General features: G+C 48.3%; 10 protein-coding genes across 10 annotated transcripts; 4 read left to right on the top strand and 6 right to left on the bottom strand.

Moving 5' to 3' along the window:
* Positions 1-388: 388 nt before the first annotated feature.
* Positions 389-2968, bottom strand: LTR84_010532 (uncharacterized protein; the record flags this gene model as incomplete). The annotated part of the gene is made up of 8 exons (XM_064854068.1): positions 389-1026; positions 1119-1202; positions 1378-1690; positions 1739-1808; positions 1882-1978; positions 2033-2678; positions 2742-2888; positions 2951-2968. The coding sequence occupies 8 exons, from the start codon at positions 2966-2968 to the stop codon at positions 389-391; spliced, it is 2013 nt and encodes a 670-aa protein (XP_064700411.1).
* Positions 2969-5642: 2674 nt separating this feature from the next.
* LTR84_010531 (uncharacterized protein) lies at positions 5643-6759 on the top strand (the record flags this gene model as incomplete). Its single annotated transcript, XM_064854067.1, has 2 exons — positions 5643-5739; positions 5816-6759. 2 exons carry the CDS (start codon positions 5643-5645, stop codon positions 6757-6759), a joined length of 1041 nt encoding a protein of 346 aa, XP_064700410.1.
* A 74-nt stretch (positions 6760-6833) lies between these two features.
* LTR84_010530 (uncharacterized protein) lies at positions 6834-7889 on the bottom strand (the record flags this gene model as incomplete). The annotated part of the gene is made up of 1 exon (XM_064854066.1): positions 6834-7889. The coding sequence occupies one exon, from the start codon at positions 7887-7889 to the stop codon at positions 6834-6836; it is 1056 nt and encodes a 351-aa protein (XP_064700409.1).
* A 457-nt stretch (positions 7890-8346) lies between these two features.
* Positions 8347-10081, top strand: LTR84_010529 (uncharacterized protein; the record flags this gene model as incomplete). The annotated part of the gene is made up of 4 exons (XM_064854065.1): positions 8347-8450; positions 8501-8892; positions 8953-9375; positions 9474-10081. 4 exons carry the CDS (start codon positions 8347-8349, stop codon positions 10079-10081), a joined length of 1527 nt encoding a protein of 508 aa, XP_064700408.1.
* A 159-nt stretch (positions 10082-10240) lies between these two features.
* Positions 10241-12298, bottom strand: LTR84_010528 (uncharacterized protein; the record flags this gene model as incomplete). The annotated part of the gene is made up of 1 exon (XM_064854064.1): positions 10241-12298. One exon carries the CDS (start codon positions 12296-12298, stop codon positions 10241-10243), a length of 2058 nt encoding a protein of 685 aa, XP_064700407.1.
* Positions 12299-13430: 1132 nt separating this feature from the next.
* On the top strand, positions 13431-15755 carry LTR84_010527 (uncharacterized protein; the record flags this gene model as incomplete). Its single annotated transcript, XM_064854063.1, has 1 exon — positions 13431-15755. The coding sequence occupies one exon, from the start codon at positions 13431-13433 to the stop codon at positions 15753-15755; it is 2325 nt and encodes a 774-aa protein (XP_064700406.1).
* Positions 15756-16060: 305 nt separating this feature from the next.
* Positions 16061-16970, bottom strand: LTR84_010526 (uncharacterized protein; the record flags this gene model as incomplete). The annotated part of the gene is made up of 2 exons (XM_064854062.1): positions 16061-16811; positions 16963-16970. The coding sequence occupies 2 exons, from the start codon at positions 16968-16970 to the stop codon at positions 16061-16063; spliced, it is 759 nt and encodes a 252-aa protein (XP_064700405.1).
* Positions 16971-17308: 338 nt separating this feature from the next.
* On the bottom strand, positions 17309-21186 carry LTR84_010525 (uncharacterized protein; the record flags this gene model as incomplete). The annotated part of the gene is made up of 6 exons (XM_064854061.1): positions 17309-18403; positions 18453-18950; positions 19027-19370; positions 19954-20197; positions 20250-21018; positions 21065-21186. 6 exons carry the CDS (start codon positions 21184-21186, stop codon positions 17309-17311), a joined length of 3072 nt encoding a protein of 1023 aa, XP_064700404.1.
* A 562-nt stretch (positions 21187-21748) lies between these two features.
* Positions 21749-22747, bottom strand: LTR84_010524 (uncharacterized protein; the record flags this gene model as incomplete). The annotated part of the gene is made up of 1 exon (XM_064854060.1): positions 21749-22747. One exon carries the CDS (start codon positions 22745-22747, stop codon positions 21749-21751), a length of 999 nt encoding a protein of 332 aa, XP_064700403.1.
* A 1194-nt stretch (positions 22748-23941) lies between these two features.
* LTR84_010523 (uncharacterized protein) lies at positions 23942-25129 on the top strand (the record flags this gene model as incomplete). Its single annotated transcript, XM_064854059.1, has 2 exons — positions 23942-23970; positions 24031-25129. 2 exons carry the CDS (start codon positions 23942-23944, stop codon positions 25127-25129), a joined length of 1128 nt encoding a protein of 375 aa, XP_064700402.1.
* Between the last annotated feature and the right edge of the window lie 88 nt (positions 25130-25217).

Genomic DNA, 25217 nt, shown 5'->3' with positions numbered 1-25217 from the left:
ACACCAGGTATTGAGCTAACAAAATGAACTGCCCGTCAAAGTTCCATATGCTGACTTGCAACGACCAGTGCACGTTGGACTGAGACGTTCGTTGCCGAGTTGAGTAGACTTAACCTCAGTAGTGGCAGTTATGGCGATATATAGGAATCGTCTAAAGCTGGCGCTATACGTGTACACAGGTATATTGGCCTTGTGATTACAGCAGCTAGTCTGCACGAGGCACAGAAGGGGGTACAACTACAACACACTCACCTAAGTTTGTGTGTACGATGGGAAACAGGATGTGCAACTATTTGAACGACTAGATGCATGGCATTGCTGTCTAACTTTTAGATAACGCCTTGCCTTCCCTGGCAGATACATGTTCACTTCGCCTTGTCGATCCAGACTAGCTACTGCTAAAAGAAGGATTCTGGTACTGGTAGACTCCCTGCGGATCTTGGTAACTTGGTATCCATTGGAGAAAGCTCTGGAAATGCTGTGGCACCACTGGGTGCTGCTCCGATTGGTCTGCCATCGAAGCGTTGAGATTGGTGTTATATAACAGTTGACTCATGTCACTCCATGGCCTGTTAAGGAAATATGTGGCCGAGGAAGAAGACTCTGAAGGCAATGCGCTCTCGCCCGATGATTGGCTTGAGAATGTTGGAGGTCTACTAATGTCGGCAGCAAGCCTCCCCTCAGATTCGAGGTTCGAGTTCATTCTACTCGCCGACTGATCGGGGAAGGAATTTGCCGACAAGTTGGTGTACCAGGAGTAGTTTTGACTGGACGAGGACGGTGGCGCCGCGCACACTGTCGAGATGTTTTCCCTCAGCAGGCTAAAATTTGGGGGTACTGCATCGTCGAGCATTCGTTGAAATGTCTTCACAATTTCGACGAGTTTCTGGGCGTCGGCGCTCTTCGTAGCACAGTATGACAAGACGTCCAGACAAACTTGGAGGCCGTGTTTCTTCAGCTGGTGCCGGGTCTGCTCCTGCGCTGATGTCAAGCTCCATCGCATACGAGACTCTCCGGCGGAAAGATCTAAAAGGAGGGTAAGGCACGCATGGTAAATGATTGTGCTGATTCTTTATCAGTCAAATGCTTATTGGTAGTTATACTGTCTGTGAACTGACCTCGCAAGCCAGGACTTTTTGCATATAAATCCCTGCGGTACCATTTTGGCACTGATGTGGCCGATTTGTATGGCTGCATCAGTACTAGATGAGAATTACATCGTTAGCCGAGGGTCCAGGTAGACTGTGTTATACGGACCAAGTATGCACGAAGATCCGCAAGTTTAAGGCCAACGCGGGAGCACCGCGAGTAGACCTGGAACGAACATCGCGGAGCAGCAACGGCCTTGTCAATAGCAGTACAACTGCTAGATAAAACATTTCAAGGTAGAGCTGTCGGTAGTAAGCATAGGTATTAGGACAGGGCTCGGAACAAACCACACTGATGAAAGCTCGTCTGTGGTCGCAAATGTGGAATTGGTTTCGCCGGCGAGATGGTCCGGGAAGTATCGTAGATTGGGCGGCAGGGATGAGGACCAGTCTTCGAGCATGTGCAAGTACTTCTCATAGGCAGTGTCGGGCGTCTCCGGCGACGTATAAATATCCCGAAGGAACTTGTTAACCACGATCGATATTTTTGCCATGTTGACCCCAAGCTCCTGATCTGGACTGCTTATGTCCTCGCAGTAGTCCTAAGGAACGTCAGTCAAGGTCTAGTCTGCCAGGCAGACACGAAATACCTGAATCAAGGGATCTCGCGTCGTATAGGGGTTGATCTGCGGTAAGCGGCCCGTGACGACGGCAATCCACCTATAGTCGATTAGCAAAAGGCTTTGGACTCATGGAGACTACTTGCACGCTCATGAAACTTGTCCCATTCCACACTTGTCGTCTTCGATTGTACTCCGCATCTGACAGTTGTGGGCATTGCTCACGGCCAAGATCGAGGCCTTCCATTTCGGCGAAGTGAATTGCGGTGCCTAATAACGTCAATTCTCACAACCTTCCGCAATAACATGAGACTGCATCTATACCTAGGGTAACTCGACACATATTCTTCTTCTCTGAGAGCCAGTAAACGCATTTCAGGAGCAAAACTTGTACGAGCCAGAACAACGACCCAGTCTCTTCATCGATCCGATTATTCAGCAAACGTTCTGCTGCCTCGTACATACCCCTGCGTTCATGCTCGTCAGAGACTTCAGAGAACCTGCAGCCAGTCGTGACTAGCCAGAAGACCACACACTTTGATACTGGGCTCAAGGCAAACTGAGGGTCATAAAGAGCATCAAGTAGTTCTAGGCTTCCTGCATGGTCACAGATGCAAAAAAGCATATTCGGACCGTTCAGAAACGTCATGAGCCATTGCTGTGCAACCTTCTTGGAGGGTAGAGGGAGGTCATTGTCGTTGGTGTGGGAATACCGAGGTAGCCAGGCCGAAGGTGCAATATAGCTTCTTTGGCCACTAATTGTTGTCTCGAGGAGTGCACCAGGATCATGCCCTTTTTCCTTCCACAGTTGACATAGTAGCTGAAGAAGTTGCTCCCCAGTAGTTGCGAAAATAAGGTCATTGTTAGGGTGAGGGGTTTGAATTTCGGTGAGTTCTGATCGCTTCCCGCCTGCGTCGGTAGATCGCTGGCCCAACTTGTTAATCTCCGCTGAAGAGATATTTTTGTTGGCCTGCGGGCGAGGTCGAAAAAGATATTAGCGGTAGATTGCCGGGGGGGTTGGGGGATTTCGTACCAGCTCTAATGCTAATATGTCCTCGTCTTCAATACCGCCGTAACCTTCCTGACTGCTATCGATAGTGACAGTACCTTGCTTGCTTCGCTTGTTCGACAATCTATATGCTTTCTGTTCGTATTCCACCCGTTTTTGGCGAGGAGGCGGCTGTTCTTCGTCAGGCAACCCTGGATACCCGCAAGGGAGTCCACGTAAGTGGCAAGAATCACACAATGGTCGGGCGCCATTGCATTTTTGATGTCTTGAGCGGCATGAATTGCAGGTTAACGAGAGCCTCTCGTACTTCGTCCGAGGCTTTTCAGCTGAAGTCATTAGGAAGGCTTTTTAGCGAAAAAGTGTTGGTTACGAGCCTCTTTCTTGCACGATGTCGGGGGGATTGGTTACTTTACTGAAGTAGTTTTGAGAATTAGGCTCAGGCAATCGGTGTGAGCATTAGAGCGCAGGAAAGTGATCGGCAGTTTCAATGCTGTTCCTAATCACAATTGGTGCCAACGGCTTCACGCCAAATAGATAAGCATAGAACACGGCAGGGTAACAAGAGAGGGGTTGATGTCGATCTTCATTGCGTGAGAGTCCTAAAGCTATCTCCGGGTGCTTGTAGTGGCGGCGGTGGGTACCGGCTGTTGAAGCTTTGCAGGAGTCAGTCGCGTGGCATAGATCTCCACGCGAGGCTAGGTTGAAAAGCCAGCATTCTGGGGTAGTCAATTAACCCGAATTTGGGGCTAGACTTGATTATTCTTGTTGCTGACCAACAAGAACGTACTTACGAGTAGTATCAATTTGTTACCGCAGTCCTCGGACGTGATATCCGCTGCTTATCTTACCTACCTAATGTCTAAGCCCTCTGGTGGCACCCGGGTATCTCTGTCCCGAACCTTGAACAAGGAGTAACCCTACCGTAGGCATGCCGTACTGGACTAGCGCAATAACATCCAGCCAAACACCGGGTTAAAAATCCGACCTTCGATAAACTTTATCCTACCACCGCTGTAGATTTACGTCTAGTCTACGAGTGACAATCGAGATCTCTACCTTAGATCTTCGAATCAGGTGCAGCTGACTTAACGAGTGTATCAGCTCGCTATGATATTGCTTAATGGTAAGCTGTCCAGGGTGTGCCCGAAGCTGCTGTCCAAGTGGACTACTGGGTGGCGAACACTGTTGGAAATCGAAATTTCGCAATAATTATCTGATTTTCGTTTTCGAAACGTTTGGCAAACAGCTTATTTATAAAGCAATGCTACCGATCAGTAGTAGTCTTCGACATCTCTACATTCTGCACTTGTAAATAATTGAAGCAGACCTGTTAGGATTTAAAGTCGGATCAGGACGAGTATTGTGGAACGGTAACTATTCAAGTTATCTTGAACTTGTTAGCGATTCAGGTGCACAGCCACCTAGTTAGAGTGCGCCACGTGGCGTCCCTTAGGGGTGTCCAGCCACCCTCTTATAGGGCACCCTGCCACCTATAGCCAGGGTGGATCTAGCGGGCTCCCCACCCCTAAAGTTAAGGGAAGCCATCTAAGCCATTCATTCACTCGATACCTTGCTCATAGAACTTCCACACTTTAGCAACATTCTGACTTATTTGCAGCTTCCACTTCAGGCAGAAGCCACCTGAGAGTAGTGAAGATCTCGTCAACTTGACCGCTCGTTCACATACACAGTTCTCTCTGTCCTTCCTTCTTCGTCTCCAGTGTTCACTGTGCCGACTCTCTCGATTACCAGTATTCCGGTCTCAGCTTCAGAATGCGGCCTATGTCTAACACCTTGTGGAACATTGAATACATCTCCCACGCACAGATCAACGGTCTTCCAGCCATCATTTTCGTGTTTTGACTCCGAGGTGGCTAGATCCATATGCAAAGGACCACCAGAGACAATATAGAACATTTCGTCGGTATCTGGATGGGAGTGCCAGATAAAGTCACCTTGAACTTTGGCAAGCTTCAAGGAATGTGATGAATTCAACGTTAACAAGTGTAATGGTGTCCACTGCTCAGTAATTCTGTGCAGCTGGTCCACAAGATTGACCGTTCCTTTGGTCGAAGCCACTTTCCTGTAGGGAGCAGTTGATATATGCTGGCCTGTTACCGGACTTTTGGGGATTGGCGTCGCTATTTGGCAGATTTGGAGTGTTTGTACTGGAGAATATATCGGTTTCACGCGACATTAGGGAAAACACGAGGATTTGCCGCCTTATAAAGGACATTGCATTATGCCACAGGGCGCAAGCCACGGGTGCAATTACTCATTGGAGGCCTCAAGAATGCCTAAGAACGCCAAGGCCGACTGCCACCGTATTGGGAGTACACGCTCGCTAGTACCTAACTACCTAGATAAATATAAAGAGGTAGACGATCATGGAAAGCCGTGATTTTGGCCAGTTAGTGTAAAGACATCTCCCCAGAAACCGAACACAAATATGACCTTTCCCTACTCGTGCTTCTGCCGTATAATTTCGAAGCAGTCTATCGAACAATATGCAGATGGTGATAGGTGGTGGCCCTTATTTATTGAACGCACAGACGCTCAAATCGAGAAAGCGTGAGGAAGTTGGTGGTCCATGCTCATTTTAAAAGCTATTAGAAGAGAAGTTTAGAATTTGGCAAATTTTAATCTCGGTTTTCCTCTTCCCATAGAAAAATGTGCTCGCTTACTACTCAGCTCCGGGAAATCATCGATAATTGTCGACCTGAGATCGTGCATTATGAAGCAATCTATAAAGCTATACACTCTAATCCTGAGCTTTCACACCAGGAATCGGAAACCGCTTCACTAATAAGGCAACATCTAGCCACCCTCAGTTGCGACTTCCAAATTCGCGGTAACATAGGCGGTCATGGCCTCATAGCAATTCTCCGAAATGGTCCTGGCCCGGTTGTTATGCTACGAGCAGATATGGATGCTCTACCTGTTTCAGAACTTACCGGATTGGAGTACGCTAGTTCCAAGCAGGCTAAGGATATGGATGGAAACTTGCAAAGTGTGATGCACGGTAAGTGTTCATTGGAGCTCTAGTAGTTGCTCGAAGAAATACTCTAGCCCTAGCTAAATCATATTTGCGTCAACAGCGTGCGGCCACGATGTACACGTGGTATCTTTACTCATAGCGGCAGAAACACTTCTTCATGCTAGGAAATCATGGACTGGCACAATAGTGTTCCTGTTTCAACCCGCAGAAGAGGCTGGTGACGGGGCTTCTGGCATGGTCAGGGATGGATTATACGATCCAGATCGTCACCGTTGTCCAATTCCCGATATAGTACTAGGCCAACACGTTGGACCCATTCCGGCCGGTGTAGTGGCCTCGAAAGCAGGCACTGTGATGAATTCGTCAGATTCATTCTTTGTCACCATCTTTGGGCGTGGTGGCCATGGCAGTATGCCTCATCGATGCATTGATCCAGTTGTGATCGCGGCGCACATTATCGTACGACTTCAGACAGTTGTAAGTAGGGAAACTCCTCCAGACGACACTGCAGTTATCACTGTTGGATCTATTCATGCAGGCGAGAAAGAGAACGTTATTCCAGACCGAGCCTTGCTCAAAATCAACATTCGTGCCAGTGTGGAAAAGGTTCGAAAACAACTACTCGATGCTGTGCACAGGATCATTGTGGCGGAATGTTCTGAAGGAAATTGCGAAAAGCCGCCAACGATCGAACACACATTAAGTCTACCGGTGACTTATAATGAGCCTTCGATCCATGCACGATTGAAACCGGGACTCAAAGAATATTTTGGCGACAAGTTCCTGGATGGGGAAAAGGGCGCTCTGGCGAGTGAGGACGTCAGCATCTTAGCGACTTCCGTTGACCGGCCATACTATTTTTGGTTTTTTGGAGGGATGGACGAGACGAAGTGGAACAAATTTGCCACGGCTGGTCAGCTGGATAAAATTCCTGTTAATCACAGCCCATACTTCGCTCCGGCAATTCGTCCAACTCTTCAAACAGGCGGCGATGGATTGGCGGTTGCGACCCTGACTTATCTACTCCAGAAACCGGACAAGTAGATGCTACTCTGTGACAGATATTAGTACGGGTACACCTTTGAGCCACAGGCTGGATGTATTAATCGATTAGTTAACTACAACCTCTCCCTTTGTCTGACCTGAGAGTTCCCAGCCGCCAAAGATAGCTTCTCATCCAAGAGATCCCAGGACACCTTGGCTCTTTTAGCAAGATCACTCACGACCGTATCTCCTGGTGTATATAATGACTTATGGAAGACCTCCTCACTGACCCATCCTTCCCATTTCATTTCAACGAACAACGCATAACAGATCTTCCAAATTGGCAGATATGCTCTTCGGTCATCCTCGAACGGGAAAAGCCTTGCATTTCGCGACCATAACATTCTCGGTTTCATTGAATCTTGATAAAGAGGATGTCCACGACGCATCGGACTTCTCAGCCGTTCAGCATCTGATAGTTGCACGTAAAATATTTTCCTTGGGTCCATTTCCGCCACCAATCTTCTTAGTGATTGGTCGAGTTCATGATCAGCATCAGGATTCAATCCTTGTTCCGAGGTCGGGTCTGCCCACACGCGACCGGCGATGTGGAAGGTATCTAGACACATGCCAAAATTTGGAAGGTTGACTCGAGTGATAATTTCCCAGGCCTGTTCCCAGGTATCAATGTGTGTTCCCCAGCTAATAGCTTCATATGCAAATCGGATCGGGTACGACCTTTGTGATCCGAGGGTTGCAGCGGTCGATAGATCTGCGACAATGTGGTCCACATTACCAGTAGTCCCATGAGGTTGAAAGTTCGATGCAATTTGTACTAAATCTGTTTCGAGAATTTCACATATCTCGAACCAGAACACAAGGTCTTCCAGCCTGTGCTGCCGTTGTGTCTCATCCAACAATCCTTCAAAGTATAGAAAAGGTTGTAGACATACGACCTTCAGATTCAATTCTTTGCATTTTCTGTGCACCTCTGTAGCTGCATCGAGAATTTCTTGCTTGTCTGGTGATTTTTCAACCTTGTGGTTTGTGGAGGCGAGAGCTTCCAAACACTCAAAGAATATCTCAACGCCTTCAAATCCGTTCAGACTAGCCTGGTGAAGTTTCTGGATGATATCATGCCCGGCTGATGCCCTTCCTAATGAAACCGATGCTATCGCTGGCCGAATCATTGTTGGAAAAGCTATGCAGGCTCGAAAACACTGGAGATACGATAATGTATGTAAAATTGGCAAAATACTAACATCAAAGGAGTCAAATCCGCGACATCGTAATTAGATCAATTCAAGGCAGTGACAGGATCATCATGACCACACCAAAGCAGGACTGCCTCACGGGAATAATACTCAGCCGGGCTATATCGACAGCTAACCACCCGGGCATCACAATCAACATATTGGTGTTCAATAGAATATTAGTCCGGAGTAGACTTACTCCGTGTCCCGCGCTGGGAAAAAGGGGAACAAAATATCTGTTGGAACACAGAATACAATTCCATCCGAGTGCCTTATCCGATCTTTCGCAACGTTGCAATGAAAGTACTGATTTCTAAAGAAGGTTGTATCCCAGATTTATACAGATAATCCCCGTGTTCTGTCACAAGAGATTTGAGCCACTTCCCTTACAACAATGGCTGAACGCGAAAATGACCAACAGGTGCATCCTCCGAGCATCTACAATCGGAGAGTCTATGCAGCGGCCCTGACTGCTTCTTTTGGTGGAGCACTCTTTGGGTACATCATATATTACGCGGTTTTATTGGTGATTTACTGATGTCTCCAAGGTTCGACAATGCCTTCCTTGGAGGAACTCTTGCACTCCCAGCCTTTCGCAGACAGTTTCATCTCGAAGGGGTTCCACAGAAGCAAATCAACGATCTCTCCAGTAATATCGTCATCACGTTTCAAGCTGGCTGCTTGCTCGCATGCTTCTTAGCCACACCAATTGCAGAAACTATGGGTCGGCGAAAAGCCATTCTTATCGCTTCCACTGTATTTAGTGTTGGAGCTGGTTTACAACTTATCGGCAATTTACCTTCATTTTACGTAGGACGATTCTTGACTGGCCTAGGAGTCGGACCTATAACGGTGGTTGCCCCAATTTTCCTCGCCGAGATAGCTCCTGCAACTCTTCGTGGAAGGTGTATTGGCTTCTTCGAGATGATGTATCAGCTAGGTATGTGAAAGCCGTTTGCAGTTTACACACAATGGGTTAACATCTTGGCTCGCACCTCAGGTGGACTCTTAGGGTTTTGGATCAATTATGGAGCATCACTGCACATTTCGAGGGAGGCTGGGATGCAATGGCGGGTACCTGTCTCGATACAACTCCCGCTTGTAGGGCTCCTCTTTATAGGTGTTATATTCCTTCCAGAAACACCTAGATGGCTCATCAAAAAGGACAGGATTGAAGAAGCTGAGAAGACCTTGTCATGGATACGAAAGCTCCCAACAGAACATCAATATCTTCAGAATGAGCTCACGGGCATCCATGCAGAGTTACGGCAAGAACTACAACAGGCCGGAACTGCGAATCTATCAAAAAGAGCATACATTCGAAACCTAGTCCGGGAATGTATGAGACCAGATATGCTCCGTCGCATTTCGGTCGGAGTGATCACTCAATTGATCGGACAGCTATCCGGCATCAATGGCATCAGTAAGTCTCTTTTTCATTTGTCATAACTAGCTAAGGGAAATCTCCACCTGCTAAATAACAAACAGACTACTATTCTCCTACTATCTTTCGGTCTTTAGGTGTTGTTGGCACCAGTACTGGCCTCTTCGCAACTGGTATTTATGGAGTGGTAAAGACTATTACAGCTTTTGTGGCTTATTATTTCATCGTCGACCGTTTTGGACGCCGAACATTGTTACTCGTGGGTTGTGTGATAATGACAATCGCACTGTTCACGGTCGGTGGATACGTTCAAATCGCAAGACCAACTGCTAGCGACCAGGCAATCAGCAGCGGTGGAATTGCTGCTTGTGCGTTCATCTACATATATGTGATTGGGTTTGTTGCTTCATTTGCCGGTGTGCCTTGGATCCTATCCAGTGAATGTGTGCCCCTGAACATCAGGGCAACAAGTGCAACCCTTGGAGCAGCCTTTCAATGGCTTTTCAATCTTGTTATCACGAAAGCCACACCGTACATGATCACCTCCATCGGGGCTGGGACATTTTTCTTTTACGGTTCATGTGTTGTTATCGGCGCAATATATGTATGGTTCTGTGTGCCAGAAACCCGTGGCCTACCGCTGGAAGAAATTTCCAGAGCATTCGGGATTGAGCTTGCGCCCTCAAACACGCAGAAGGAGACTCCCAAAGAATTGAATGATGTGAAAGAGTTGGAGTCGGTGTAATGTCTCGGAACAGAATTGCGCACTACGCATATATCAGCGAGCAGATCATTAGTGGGCTCGCCATAAAGCCACTGTCCAAGGGTTCTCGTACTTCTTCTACCCTTCGTAGGTTTTCTACACGAAATACGGAAAACTTGCTATCCCTGGAACAGAATTGATTCACGTTTTGAGTCGTGTTAGTTGCTGCTGGATGAACTGCGTAGCTTCAGGGTTGCAATCGTGAGAGACAAGGTATTCCTCCAATGCTGCGATTCTCATGAGTGTCTCGGGCACTCTTCTGCTTGTCAGTAACTCAAACTGAGCCGATGATTGAGCACACAAATTTTGAATCCCATCAATTGGTACCCATCCTCGATCGGAAGCCTTCTGAATCTGGTGAATGAGAGGTGTGACCAATTGTTGGTAGTTCAGGTCAATCACCACCCCACCGGTTGGACTCTTCATCCACTGAGAGGGAAGTGTCAAGTTAGCACCAAGATGAAGGATCTTAGTAGGTGCAGGTACGCAGCATATAACAATGGTAGGCTGAGACATATTGCTTGGCCAGTCTGAATTCAGGGATTCAAGAATTGAGAACTGTCGCTTTGTAGAAAGGTTCGAGCTCGTTGAGGGATTGTCAAGACCATGCAAATATGTGACCGTGTCCTTTACCAATTCGACGGTCGAAAAATCCTTAATTAAGGCTTCGGCATTTGATCTTGTACGGTTGAATACCACAATATTGGAGACTTTCAGTTGGAGAAGAGCATAGATCGCTGCTCTGGCCATACCTCCCGCTCCGATTACAAGCGCAGCTGAATCCGATGTGATGACATTTGCTGGTGACAAATTCCGGAGAACACATTTCATCATGCCGACCCAGTCCAAATTATCACCATAGAGGCCCATTACTGGCCCTGCTCGGTTACGGGCAGCCCAGAACTCTGCTGGGGGTTTTTCGGTAAAGTCAAATGGATGACGAATCGGAATCAATGTATTGACAGCACCAATGTTGCTAGCGTGGATGCTTGTTGTAGATAAGAAGGGGAAGATAGACCGCTTGAAGCCTTGCGCGATGCTCATCCCACCAAAGTTGTGATCTTCGAAAAGGCCTTTTACACCTTCCAGTGTAGGGGTCGAGAGTCGACTGCATTCATGAGGCATCCCAAAGAACTTATGAGCGGCATTATGAATTGTTGGTGACAGGCTGTATGAAACATCCAATCCAACAACGTAGTATCTCATGGGATCATAAACAAAGGTCGCATAAAGTGCACATTGCAAGTCCGCGATAGTATACCGAACATTTTGTTCGGACTGGCGGTGTTCTGTCCCCGCAGAGCACTGTTGGATATTTTTCGTGGTTACTGGGGTCAGTGTATGGTTGTTTAAAAGAGAAGGACGTCCCAATATGCCAGTATTATAGTTGATGAGGAAGGGTGCGGGAAGCCTTGCTCGTTTTGCCTTGATGGCGAATGCAACAGCGGCTGCATTATCATCTAGGCTTGTTGCGACTTGGGTCAGCCTAACTCCTGCCATCTGAAGCTTCTGCGCTTTTTGATAGAGTTCCCACCGCTCATCTGTGCTCCAACCGTCCGGGAGGCGTTCAGTATCATGATAACATCCGACAAACTTTGTATGAGTCCAAGATTTGAACATTGTCTCGATTCTGTTGGATGGCCACCGGAGATCCATGGTGATGTATTGTGTGCCAAGTCGTAAACCGTGATTGATCAGTGTGAAATAATTGCTGTCCATGTACTGTAACATAGGCTGTAATCGTACATGGTAGATTATTGGTCCAGGGAAGAAGCGGGTCAGAATCCCAAAAGCACGACTGATTTCTTCAATCAATAGCGAAATGCTAATCTCAGTTTGCCTGGCCTTGAGCACGATTTCTAGTTGGCAAGCGTCTGCGCCGCAGTCCAGCCACTCTCCCCTGAAATCCTTGTCAGTAATCTGGTCTAGAGAGACTGACAGTAAGTATGTGTAGATAGCCCGAGTTGACATGAAATTCAAACGACCCTGTTCTTGATCAGGACTTGGCATCCCACGCCAAACATTTCGCACTAATCGAACAAAGCTTTCTTCGGTCCTTTTCAAGAGAAGTGACTGGGGCTGATATGTTTTGAGGCTGAATGACAATGCATCGATTCCGTTCGTAACTGACACTGACGACGACAAGAACTCGGCTTCATCAATATTGTAAAACTCAAAGTTCGAGCACGATCTGTACATTCGATTGCTCAGATTGACCACACGCGCGACCTTTGATGGGTCCCAAGGAGAAAGGTACTTCTGAATTGCTTCTAGACTTCTCACGACATGTATGACTGGATGTCGGTCTGAATATTGTCTGAATAGTCGTAAGAAGGCTTCTTCGACATAGTGAGACGGACACACAAGGGCGCAGCCATCTCTATGAGTCTCAATTGTTTCCTTCAAAAGTGCAAGGTCAACTTCACGGCAATGTAGGTTTCCTTTCTCCTTTTTCAGCAAGGTTCTGGTCTGACCTGTCCTTCGCTCAAAGATCGTTTCGAGGTCAACAGGTTCCAATCCCAACGATTTTTGGGCAATCAAAGCGAGACTTGATTTCCCAGTGCCTCGAGCGCCTACAAGCAATATGGACGCTTGCTCCAAAGGAGGTTTATTCGAATCCATCGACAACCAGGGCATTCTCAAAATATGGCCATGAGGAACTTATCAATCAGAGTGGATTTCAAAATGAATCGGATACTATTGAAGATCTTGTGGCCGGTCTTTTGTGAAAGGCAATCGCAAGGGCTCAGTGTAGTATTCAGAATGATGTTAAAATGATATCAACATAGTATCCATGTCCTCACGCAACTAGGCCTCTCAAAAGCTCAAACCGTTGCGCCAGTATATTCTGCCTATCACTAGATCTTCTAGGAGAAGCGGTAACCTGAGAAACCCGAAAAGAGGGAGAAAAGACGTCGAGAACAAGCGCGCCAAGCAATGTTGATGATATCATCCGGAGTTGCACTTAGCCGGGAAGAAGCTCTGCACCCCGCGTCAAACTTCAGAATTCGCTTCGACTGAGTTTGCCCTGGGGAAGTCTGCATTTACGTTCAGTGCATCTGTGAGACTGCCTGAAGTTTTGCATCGATGCTATGCCGTGCAGATCTTCGACGCACCAGTCAAATAAAAGATTGTTCCTAGGGCTAAGGAGCGCGGGTGCACACTTCATACTTCGAATCAACAATTTGCCAATGGGCTGTGGGCTTTGTCATCACCCTTAATTTATGTCATTAACCTTGACAAATGGCTAAAGTCCGCTGCGTTGCGCCAGTCATATGTAGCTCCTGCCATATGACTTACGGGGTAGAACGACAGTGAAACTGTTTCAGCAATGGAGGACCGAGAACAAAGAAAGAGGAAACGATTGCGTACCGATCGAGAACCAGCTCTATCACTGAACAAGAGTTCTATCAAACGAATCTCACGTGCGTGCGACAGCTGTCGTCAGAAAAAGAATCGCTGCGATGGTGTTCGACCAGCCTGTTCCCAATGTGCCGCTGGAGGTATCAAATGTATGTATGGAGCTCAAACAAGGAAACGAGGACTTCCTACAGGCTATGTGCGCATCCTCGAGGCGCTCTGGGCTATCACTCTTAGACTTGTTCCCAAGAGTGAGGAAACCGCGCTGAAACTCTTGAAAGGAGTCTCAGTGAGATATGACGAAGAGGAAAAAGTGATATTCGAAAGCGGACATCTTATCGGTGATGAGCCACTCCGAAAGATTTGGGCACAAAGCCGGTTGCGGCAAAGGATTGATCAGATGGTCGGTCAATTTGAGAATGGCGCCGACCCTAATATCAGCCGTCAGCAACCTATGGATCTCCTCAAGTCTTCCATGAGTTCCCTCGATGACGGGACCACAATTGCCATCGAGCCGTGGTACACAAACAAAGAACCTTACATCGAGAAGGAAGATCGTGCATTAGAACTTGGTGACATGGAAGCAGATATTACAATTGATGACACCATCGGTCAGCAACAAGAAGAAGTCCAGGAATCACTACGTTGGCAGGAATTGTCTTCAGTACCGACAGGAAGTAGAGACTCTCCGTTACACAGTTCTCACAGTCGTCGAACTCGCAAATTTCAAGTCCCTCATGCGATGTGGGCACTCATCGACATCTATTTCAATTCTGTCCACTGTTGGTTCCCTATAGTCCAGAAGCATACAATCATGAAGATAGCTTCTTCTTCTCAAGATGGGCTTCTCGAAGATGACTACGAGATAGGATTACTTTCCGCGATATTGGCCACTAGTTCAAGTTACGATTCCTCAATCAACAATAATCTAATTGCGACCGATTCACAGTTCCACTATGAGTCAGCCTTACAGATGATCTCGATTGAAGGTAATCATGCACACGCTCTGAGTATTGCCCAGATTTTGCTTCTTCTTTCAGTCGTTGACATGGGTCGAGGGAACTGGACGAGCGCATCTATTCTTGTCGGCCGTGCAACGAGAACTGTTCTTTTGCGGAACGAGAAGCAAAGCGAGATTTCGGCCGCCAATATTAGCAGTGGGTCTCTAGCTCTGATTAAAAGAGTAACTCTCGGCTCATTCATACTTGATACCCTCATATCAGCGCACCTGCAGACTCTCCCTCATCTTCGAAGTCAAGATGTGCAGAATTTATTCGATTTTGAGGAGGACGGCCCGGATGAATGGGATCAGTGGATCAACAACGCGCAGTCCATCCACATCGACACACGATTTCAACCCTCTTCCCGCCAACAAATCCCGTTGCGAGCTTTGAGTACATTCAAGAACTATGGGAGTCTATGCTGCATCCTGAATGATGCGATTTGCAAATCTTTCATCGGACACAATTTTGACCAGGCCGACGGACCAGGGTTCACGTCAATTCTTGACAGCTGGGTGGCGAACCTTCCGAAACACATTCAACTTACCCCAGAGAACGTTACAATTCAATTCTCACCTCCGACAGCAAACCTGTACCTCAACTACAGTGTTGTTCTTCTCTATCTGCAATTATCTCCTCACTCGGCAAGAAAGAACCCGACACGCACTGGAATCCGGCAGGCGTCCGGTGTATGTGCAGCTTCATTGAAAGCATACAAAGATGCTTTTGGTCTGTACGAATGGAAAGCACTCCATGAGTTATACACAGGGCTTCAAACACGCCTTGGCGCTTTCGAACCTCCATATACTATACGCTACCATGCTGGTCAAGGCCGATCTTCAGATGTCTCTGCGAAACATGGGGCGACGTCGGTGCTGCCTGTTTCATACGATACACGCCAGTCGAACGTCGAGCCTCTGGCCGAAGGAATCAATTCATCTTTTGCCGGGCAACAGGATATCGAGCTGTCCTCTCATCTGGCTCGTTCTCAATTCGAAATCTTTCCACGCTTCCAACATAGTGAATTGATGCAAGGGGAGGCGAATCCCTTGTCGAACCCGCAGCCCCACGAAGAAGTATTAGCTGGACATGACATGCCTCTTCCCAGTGAAAATTTCGACTCTATGTCAGTAGATATGACCATATCTTTATCACCATTCAACCGTTTTCAAGATGCGGGCACAGTTGAGTCTCTTTTGGAGGAACTGTCTTCCATAAACGAGAATGATTGGGATATGATGCCCTCGCAATTCATGTATAATCTCGGGTTTTATGATACTGAAACTAAGGGTTGAGATGTGTACAATCGCACACCCAAAAGATAGTTTTATCTTCGAATGAGAGAACGCGAGACATGAAACGACAAGACACATTACACCGCTATCTGGGTATCACCAAATGGGCGCTGCTATTTGGCCACGTGCTGCGTTTCACGGTAACCAGGAGCAATAACAGGCAGATGGCAAGAATCACTGCATTTATTTAGTGCCTTGATCGACTTTATCCTTCAACCGGTTCAATTTCAATATCATTGCTATACACCCCAATAGTGGGCGAATCTAACTGCTATAACTATTGGCTTGAAAGGGAGACTTTTTGCCTATAGCAATTTATTCTCAACCACGAACGCCTCAACCTCTCTATTAAAACGCGTAGGATCCTCCATAAACAGGAAATGACCATAATCAGCCCACTCCCTCGTCTCCAATTTTGGCAGGTGGCGAAGCCAGGCGCGATCGATGTCCGCAAACCTAGGAGTGACGATATGCAGCGCTGGGATCTCGTACACATCATTCCATCGGAAAGGCGGCGGTAGCAGATCTGTGGTGGTGGCGTTGGTCCGGACATGCTTTGCAGTCCCCGCCATTGTGTCAATCACCAGACTTCGTATATCAGCAGTGGCGCGAGGGCTGAAAAACGTGTTGACGGTCTCCACAAAGGCCGTATCGTTGTTAAGCTTAAAGCTCAGTTCTTTTCTCTCGGTCTGCGTGAAGTAGTTTTCCGGAAGATTGAAGAATGAGTCCACGTATACAATTCCTGACACCTGTTCGGAGAATAGTTGTAGAAATGTAGTTGAAACTGGGCCTCCCATGCTATGGCCAACAAGTACCGCCTTTTCCACCTGAGCGTCGTCGAGAACAGCTTTGAGTGCCTTGGCAAAGTATTCCCGTGAATATTCGATGACAGGTGCTTCGCTTTTTCCATGTCCAGGAAGATCGATCACCAAGGCTCGAAACTGTTGAAACAAAGGTGCCTGGTCTTTCCATAACCCTCCGGCACAAGTCCAACCATGAACAAACACGAGTGCCTCAGGGCCAACACCATATTGTTGGTATGAAACTGTTGAATTACTGAAAGAAATTGTGTTAGTTGTGGTCGACATCCTCGTAGTTATAGCTGCAGAGATGCAGAGCCTGGCACTTAGGAGGCCATATATCCAGCGCATTGTGCTGAAATTACCGGCAACGTTTTGGATTGAATCGTCTGTTGATTAATCAGCACGCAACCATGCAACGGTTCTTCCGGTGATTGCGGGGAATAGTTCTTGGATGATCACCGATATATATTGAACCTGTCGGAGAAGTGAAACGCCGGAGGTCATTGAGTGGGACAAGGGTTACGTTGTTTTTCATCTGATGTACATAATTGACAACCGGATGCCTTATTTCTGAACGAGTTCTACCGGCTGTACGATACTCCCGGGCGTCAGAGACGGAAATCTTTTCCTGCATACAGTAAGGACCGGTTTATAACATGAGCCGTTCACTTAGCTCTCATCCAATGCTTCTACGTACAAATTTGCCTCGATCCGAGGAAAGGTCTCGCCAACCTTGCGATGGCAGGATTGCTAGTGATCGCCTACCTCGGGAAAGAAGAACGCATCCCAATCTTGGTCCAGATCCATCATGACACCGAAAGAGCCTGTGTACCCTCCAGCTGCATCACTCATCCAGTTCAGGCTGGCATCCATGCTGTAAAGCCCTTGATAATCGATTAATGGTAAATGAGCTTCTGGTATGTTGGACGTTTGCTCCATGACGTTCTCAACCAAGGGAGCTGAAGAATTGAACTCCATACCTCCGAATGAGGCGCTGGTCGTTTGAGTAGCAGAGGCTATTTTTGCACTTGCTGCCACATGCAGTATTCCAAAGTATGGTATTGCAATCCTTGATGGGATAGCTTTGACAATATCGCTTGCGTAGAGCGACATTAATCCCGTAAGACAACTGTGACATTGAGCTGCAATCAAGCAGTTCTGCTCTCGTTCGAGTTGATTAAGAAGGGCGACTGTGGTATTTACAAGCTCCTTGTCTGATGGTACAGTGAAATCTCGTGATTGGCGCTCTTGATTTGTTCCAACAATGAGAACGACGGATGCCATGAAGCCTATGAAGTCGAGAGTTTTGCAGTCAAAAGTAGGCTCAGTATTGACTGGTGTTCTTAGAACATGATATCGCTTGATGAGTGCTCTTGCGGATTCCAACCCGGTCTTCCGACTACCACTGTACAAGTGTGATGATAGTGGTTTGAGTATGCATGGCAAGTGCAAGTACATTCTGGTCAGGAAGAACACACAGTGTTCGACAATTCTAGCTCGAAACTCTGGAACTTCGGATGCCACCAACGGCATCGCAGGATCCCACCACCTTTGGCCTTTGCTTGCTGCAAGCATCTCAAGTTCATCATCGATATCAATGACTTTGGAAAATGGTGGCGATGGATATGTCTGGGTGTGGTCGATAACTTTACCTGTCACCAACCCCATGCGAATCACGAATGGTTGTGCCACTATCCCGCCGGTTGCATTGACGTTGATTGGGAATTGATCATCGGGCATGCCATACGGCAGACCTAGTAGGATCGACAAGAAGCGGTCTCCTTGGAATATTGTCCACCACAGAGCACCGAGCTTCGGTGAAGTTGTGTAAGTGCGGTGCAGATTCTATTGAAGGTCAGATTCTTTTCAGCCCATATCCAGCAGACAGAGTTACCATCAATTGACATATGTTCAAACCTCGACGATTGCACAGAAATGCTCGACGAGGCTGTCCAACATCAAGATAGTTCTTGGTGTGGAACGCGATGAGTGTCAAACCGGCTAAAGTCCCTGCATATTGATCGTCGCCAATAACTACTTGATCGATGACTGACATATAACGAAGTGCATCGATGTCAGTATGACGAGCGAACGCTGATATCAGCATGCCCACGTCTGTTGGCTCGTCTAAGTCGTACACACGAGAAGCATATTCTGTCAACGTTTCCTGCTGAATGGTGCTCCCAAACGTCTTTTGATGCCAGTGGACCCACCATTGACTACGATCGGAAAGACAACACTTCAAGTCTTCCAACGGTGGAATCGAGCCACGAAGCGCATCACATGTTTGTTTAGCCTTTCTGTTTGTCCCAGCCGGCATTGAATAGTTCTCAATTTCAACAGATGACAAATGCATGGCGGAGAGATCTGGCCTATTTGGACCTGATACTAGCTGAGGTTTGATCAGTAACTGTACAACCAAAACTCATGACAAAGTTGTAACTCTTGTAGAACGAAGATAAACCTACGCTCGATCCTTGAAGAACAGCAATCAGTGGAGCTACATGACTTGTTGCATCTAAACCTGGCTCGCAATCGTCGAAGAATCCCAGGCTATCTCCGCTGGCTGAAATGGGAGGCCCATGGCTAGTAAGCGGGTTGCTCGAGTGATCACCAGAACTAGATACGTTCTGAAGTGCATCTAGCCTCTCTTCCAACCTCGATACTCGTTCTCGGAGGGTCTTCCGATCTTCTGCGCTGGGATCTGAGATTTGCTGGGCCGGGTCAACACAGTCGAGATTATACTTGATGCACCTTTTGCAAATGGTTGGACTTTCGGGATCGTAGTTACAGCGGACTTTCCTCCGCCGACCTGCAAAACAATCAGATTTTTAGACTCCACTTAGACGAGGCAGTCTGGTTCATGGAAACAGAGAAGGGTAGTTGCCAATGTTTATGATGTGGCGCAAACTAATCCAGACTCACATTCAACACATGATCGTACGCCTCGTCGGATCGGTCTAGTATCCGTCGATGTTAATAGAGGTTGCACGGACATTTTCGGTAAACAATACCCGAGACAGGTGTAAACTAATTGATGGGCCGCAATTGATGCGCTGCGCACTAAAGCCGGCGTAGCTCACTTCAGATATTTGCCTTCCGCGGGTGGTACATGAAAGAGATGGAAATGGGAACAGGAAAAACTGTGGGATTGATCAATTTCGGTCCGCTTCGACTCCGCGAGACTCGCCAAAATGCTAGGCGCGTGATTGATATGAAGTGACTAAGGCGGTTTACTCCGTCTCCCTGCCCAACCCAGATATTCTCTCGGCACCGAATACAATCTGCAAATCTGAAAGTCTCACAGTGAGATTATTATTTCACACTGCGAATAGCCTGCTGGTGTATCAATATCGGGGCTGGGACTGTTGGCAAGTAGGGAATGAGGATTGGACGCACCTTTGGATCCTCCACGCCCTCATAACCCGGACTGAACATTGCGATAAATGTGGGATTGGTGGGCCCAACATGTTGATCGTCTCTACCGGCCAAGATGACGTGGGGATATCCAAGACTGACTGGAGCAGCAGCTTCGATCTCTTTCATCTCGGCCTCGGTGAGGTCAATATCAAGGGCGGCGATGTTCGATTTCAGATTCTCGATTTTGCGGCCTCCGATGATCGGGAAGATATATGGAGCCTTGCAGATGTCAGCAGTCCATCGAATGTGGGAGCCACACCACAGTTCTTACCTTGAGTGTCACATATCGCAAAGCAATTGCCATGGGATTTGTGCCCTTTTTCTTGGCGATACGTTCCATGACCGTGGCAGCTGCTTCGTACGCTTCAATCCCTTTGCCAGCCAGGTCATAGACTGGTCTTCCATCTGCTTGTGATTTTTCAGCCTTGGTCTTGAACTTGCCTCCTCCCATTGCCTCCCAAACAGTCAACCCAAGGCCCTCTGCTTTGCACATTGGCAGCACCTCTCTTTCAATGTCCCGAGCAACTGCATTGAGCAAACCCTCATACACAACAAATGGTGTTAGGGCGTGTTGTCTGGCGTAATCATTTGCCTTGACCACGAGCCAAGCTGGCCAGTTTGAGACGCCCAGGTAAAGGACCTTGCCTTGCTTGACCACATCATCGAGAGCCCTCATCATTTCAGGAATTGAAGCCACGCCATCCCAGGAATGAACGTAAAGTATGTCCAAGTAATCTGTCTTGAGTCGTTTCAAGCTTTCAGCCAGAGACAGTCGGAGGCTTTTCTTATTGGAACCACCAAAATTGGAGGTGATGGTTCCAGGGGGGCATAACTCGTGAATCTTGTAGGTGTAGGTGTACTTGGTGGCGAGTACCATCTCATCCCGGACTCCTCGATCACTCATCCAGTCACCTAGCCATTCCTCCGACTCTCCGGCCATGTACATATTGGCAGTGTCGATGAAGTTTCCACCTGCCTCACGGAATTGGTCTAGAATGGTATAGGTAGTCTCCTTGGTACATGCGCCAACAATCGAGCTCCTAGAAATCGTTAAGATATACCTCGGGAAGAATTGTGGACACCAACCATATGTCACCAAAGTTCATTGCACCAAGACAAAGAGGGGAGACCTTCAGAGAGCAATTTGGACCAAGGACTCTGTGATGACCGAGCCTGGTCTTCGGCATAGGAGCAGGTGTGCTGGCCATTTCTGTAATAGCTGAGCGATGAAGGCTTATGAGTGGATCAATTTGGGTGATCAGAGTGAATCAACCTGAAGTTGTGAAATGAAGTCTTGTAAATTGGTCTGCGTCCTGGCTTCTTATATGCCTTCGAGGGCATTGTGGCCGGTCAACAGACTGAAACCAAGAATGGACTCGCGTAATAAGCGCAAGGCTATGGCAGAAGGAGTGCTGGCAGAAATCCTACGAGCAAGGAGCTGCTGCAAGGCAGCCTATGGTCGGGGTTTGGGCCGGCCATAGTGGATTTTATCGAAGGCGGACCGCACTTGCTCCGCGAGGGTGTGCTTTCCTAAAGCAGAATTTGAGCTCGGCGTTTCACGTGTACTTCCTCGAATGAGTAAGTGCGTGCACGACGCCATGTTGATATATGTTCACAACTTGACTTCTTCTGGAATCTGCGATACTCAGGAATGTTACTCATGGTACGAATCCTGTAGCATGTAACTGCTTGGCTTAGCCAATTTCGAAATGGTGGATACCCAGTCAGATTCCCGGACACTGGGAGGTGTTCAAGTTCCCTAAGTTGACACTATCTCTGGACCTTGAATTTCACATCGGTATCTGCTTCACCTGCTGGGATGGGGTCTGAATTCTCGTCATATAAGGTCCGTTCGAAAAACCTGATGTTGGAATCTTTGTCAAAAAGAACCACCGTTTGCTTCTGTGTGCCATATAGCCCACTAGCCCCGAGGACGACGGGTTTGCCTGTCGTGCCAGGGACAGGACTATCTTGGCGTATTGGCGTATTATGCCCAATAACATCAACCTTTTCCATCTGTTTCGCTGCTCGGAGGACATCACCCGGAAGAGTAGGGCTATCTTTTTTGCCCAGGGCAGGGACAAAGATGGTGTTTCGCAGAGCTGGGATGTAAGTCTCGAGGCCATGGCGGGGTTCCTGCTCATCTATCACGGGCAGGGTATTGTGGCTGAGAACCCCGAGTAGTCTCTGGATGAATTGATCCTCGGTGTCGTTCTGTTCGATACTGGCGCGGATGGAGTTAAGCATGAGTTGCTCACCCAGGGTGACCTTTGTCCAAGAACGATCGAGAAAGGCAGCATTGCTCAAGCCGACAGTTTGAACAGTATCGCCAGCAATCCAGGGAACTTGACTGTGGTCTTCTGCACGATTAGAGATGACAGCCAGCTTTTTACCAACCGTTCCGCAAACGAGACTGAAGCCACCCGCGTCCTTTGCGATGCCTGTGGTGACGACTTCCTTCACGAATTGATCGACAGGTCCCACATCTTCGACCAAGAATTTCTTCATGATGGCCCCACGGCTAACCGCACCAACGGGCTGGGTGGTGTATTCACGGTAGTTGGTCAGCACAGCGATTTTTCCAGCCTTCGTAACACCAAGCCAGGTGCCATGAACGTCTCGCAGCATGTCACGGCCACCTAGGACGTGAGTATCTGGATCTGGCCACCATCCTGCCCGGTCTGTTGGCCGGTTCAGATACTCATCCCGGTTGTCTATCAGGATGAGGGGATATGCTGGGTGGGCAGTAGATATTAGTGCGATGCACATTGCTTTGACTGGTGTGTCAAATGCTGGTTGCCTGTAGAAGAATGATGTTTAAAGTAGGCGATCGCTATGTAGGCTGGAAGTCAGAGGTTGAGTTACCGATTGCTCATTGTCTTGCATCCGGAGGATGGAGCAGGAAGAGAAATCGAGAAAAATTTGGTCGATCAGTGACGGAGCCGAGGCTGCCCGGCGAAGAGAACTGCACCGGGAGACACTTTCAGTACCTAAATAGGGTGGGTACCTAGCCAACACTCACTAACTGGGCACTGGAAGAGGAATGGAAAGGCGTAGTTTGGGCATATTGGGTCAGCTGGAAGGTACTTGACAGGCCAAACATAAGCCCGAACACCGTCTTTTGGATCTCTCCAATCCTTGTATGGACAGCTGGCACCTAACAAATGGGTGCCTGACTTAGGCTGGTTCTTCTCGTGACCTGTAGGCCGCTGCAATCGAATTGTAATGCCTTCACAGCTGGCGATCCGGTCAGAATACCGGTGTTTCCTCATAGCTTGAGTCTGGTTGTATGGATTCAAGTGGTTACTAGATAGCTTGGTACCTAGGTATGGGATGCTCTCTTCTCTTCAAAGATAATCTTAGAAGACACGTCTAGGATGGAACATTGGAGAGGACGCGTCAGGCCGAGAGCCTTGGGTTGCAACTTCCCCACTAACCACTAGGTGTACCCCAGCACCTAGTACCCTAGGTACTTAAGTACTCGGACTGTAGGGACAGTAACCCGCCCGAGCGCCCTGGACTGACCATACCAACTCTCCACTGGTACCTAACTACCTTGGTACTCCCTGCTAGCAATCTGAACCCCTCCAACTTGAAGTTTCCCCTCCGTCGTCACCCCTCACCCATCCCACCTCAACATCGGCCATGATGATGATGATGTAGCTGAGCATGCGCAGGCATGCCTACCTACCTAGGTAGGTACAGCCAGGTACTCATGATTTGGGGCAACTTACCTTTGCTACGCCCAGGCTGCACTCCATGAGAAAACCATACCTTCTTCAGATCTGGAATTAAAATAAAGAACACTTTGCATCTACTTGTCATCTGGCAGACACCCAGGCATCTCCTCTCCGACTTTGCTCTTCGTCTTCCCTCCAATCTCCATATTTCACTGTCTCTCCAGCTCCCTGTGCAGCAGAACCCTCACCGCATGCCAAAAGATCACCTGGTCGCCCGCCAAACATGTTTGGCCTCATAGCTGATTCAATCTCGTAAGTCCTGCTCCCAATCTCTAGTATTAGCAAGCTTGCCTAACTCACTACTCTCTCAAGCTCCATCACCACCATCCTGTTGCCTGCCTATCTCTCCTACAAAGCTCTCCGAACCAACGATCCTGCTCAAATCCACCCGTGGCTGATCTACTTCACCATCCTCTCACTTGTCCTCCTCGCAGAATCATGGACCTACTTCATCCTTGGCTGGATCCCATTCTACAGCTGGTTCCGACTGATGTTCATGCTGTACCTGGTCCTGCCACAGACACAGGGTGCGAAGATCTTGTACCTGGACTACCTCGAACCCTACATTGTTGGACATGAGACACGAATCGATCAATTCATCGGGCAGGCCCATGATCGCCTACAACAATTGGGACTGGGCTACGTCAACCTCATTGTCGAGTACTTGCGTGAGAAAGTCCTCGGCCAGAAGAGCCCTCAGCCGCAACAGCCTCAGAATGCGAACTATGCCAGTTACGCTCAAGATCTGCTCTCCCGGTTTTCCATGCCCGGTGCACGGACAAGTACTCCCACTCAGCCAGGCATCACTTCTGCCGGCGTCTACGGCCTGGTCTCAACCTTCGCCGGCGCGGCTTTCTCCTCTTCCCAAACCACCTTGACATCATCCTCCCGATCTGCGGCCGCAGAGGCGTCGAGCATCCCCAACTCCCTGGCCCGTGACATCCCAGGTGGCTCCTCGGCGGAAAAATCCACCTACATCTCCTCGCAGCGTGATCGTCTGACCTCGTTGCTCCGGGCGCTGGACGCCGAGCAGCAGAATCTCGATCTTGCATATGGGACAGCACCTGGCCAGCGCGCTGCATCCGGCTCGGGCGGATTGAGAGCAAAATCACACAGCGAGCAGTCGTTTGAAAACGTCGACTACGACGATGCGACACACACCCCGGCGACCAGCTCCAGTTACGGTTCCACGCCTCCGAGACCTGTCACGGACACGCGCAGAAGTACCAGTGGAAACTGGGTGCCTTCCGGCGTCTCGGGTTGGTTTGGCGGCGATGGGCAGGCAGGGCCACACGAGAGGGATGATGATCACAATGATCGGAACCGAAACTCCAAGACATGGCAAATGGCACGCGACATGACAGAGGACATTGCCCGAGGAATGAGCAGTGGCGTAGACCCTCGAAGATAAGATTCACATTCGCATTCGTCGGTATGTGGACATTACCAGACTTTGATAGGCACTTAACGGAGTTTGTGACGGAAAGGAGTACGATGCA

Source organism: Exophiala bonariae (assembly GCF_035927105.1).
Source record: "Exophiala bonariae strain CCFEE 5792 chromosome Unknown scaffold_44, whole genome shotgun sequence".
Lineage (NCBI taxonomy): Eukaryota > Fungi > Ascomycota > Eurotiomycetes > Chaetothyriales > Herpotrichiellaceae > Exophiala > Exophiala bonariae.
Note: the sequence above shows the minus strand (reverse complement) of the source record. Positions and strands in the feature narration are given on the sequence as shown.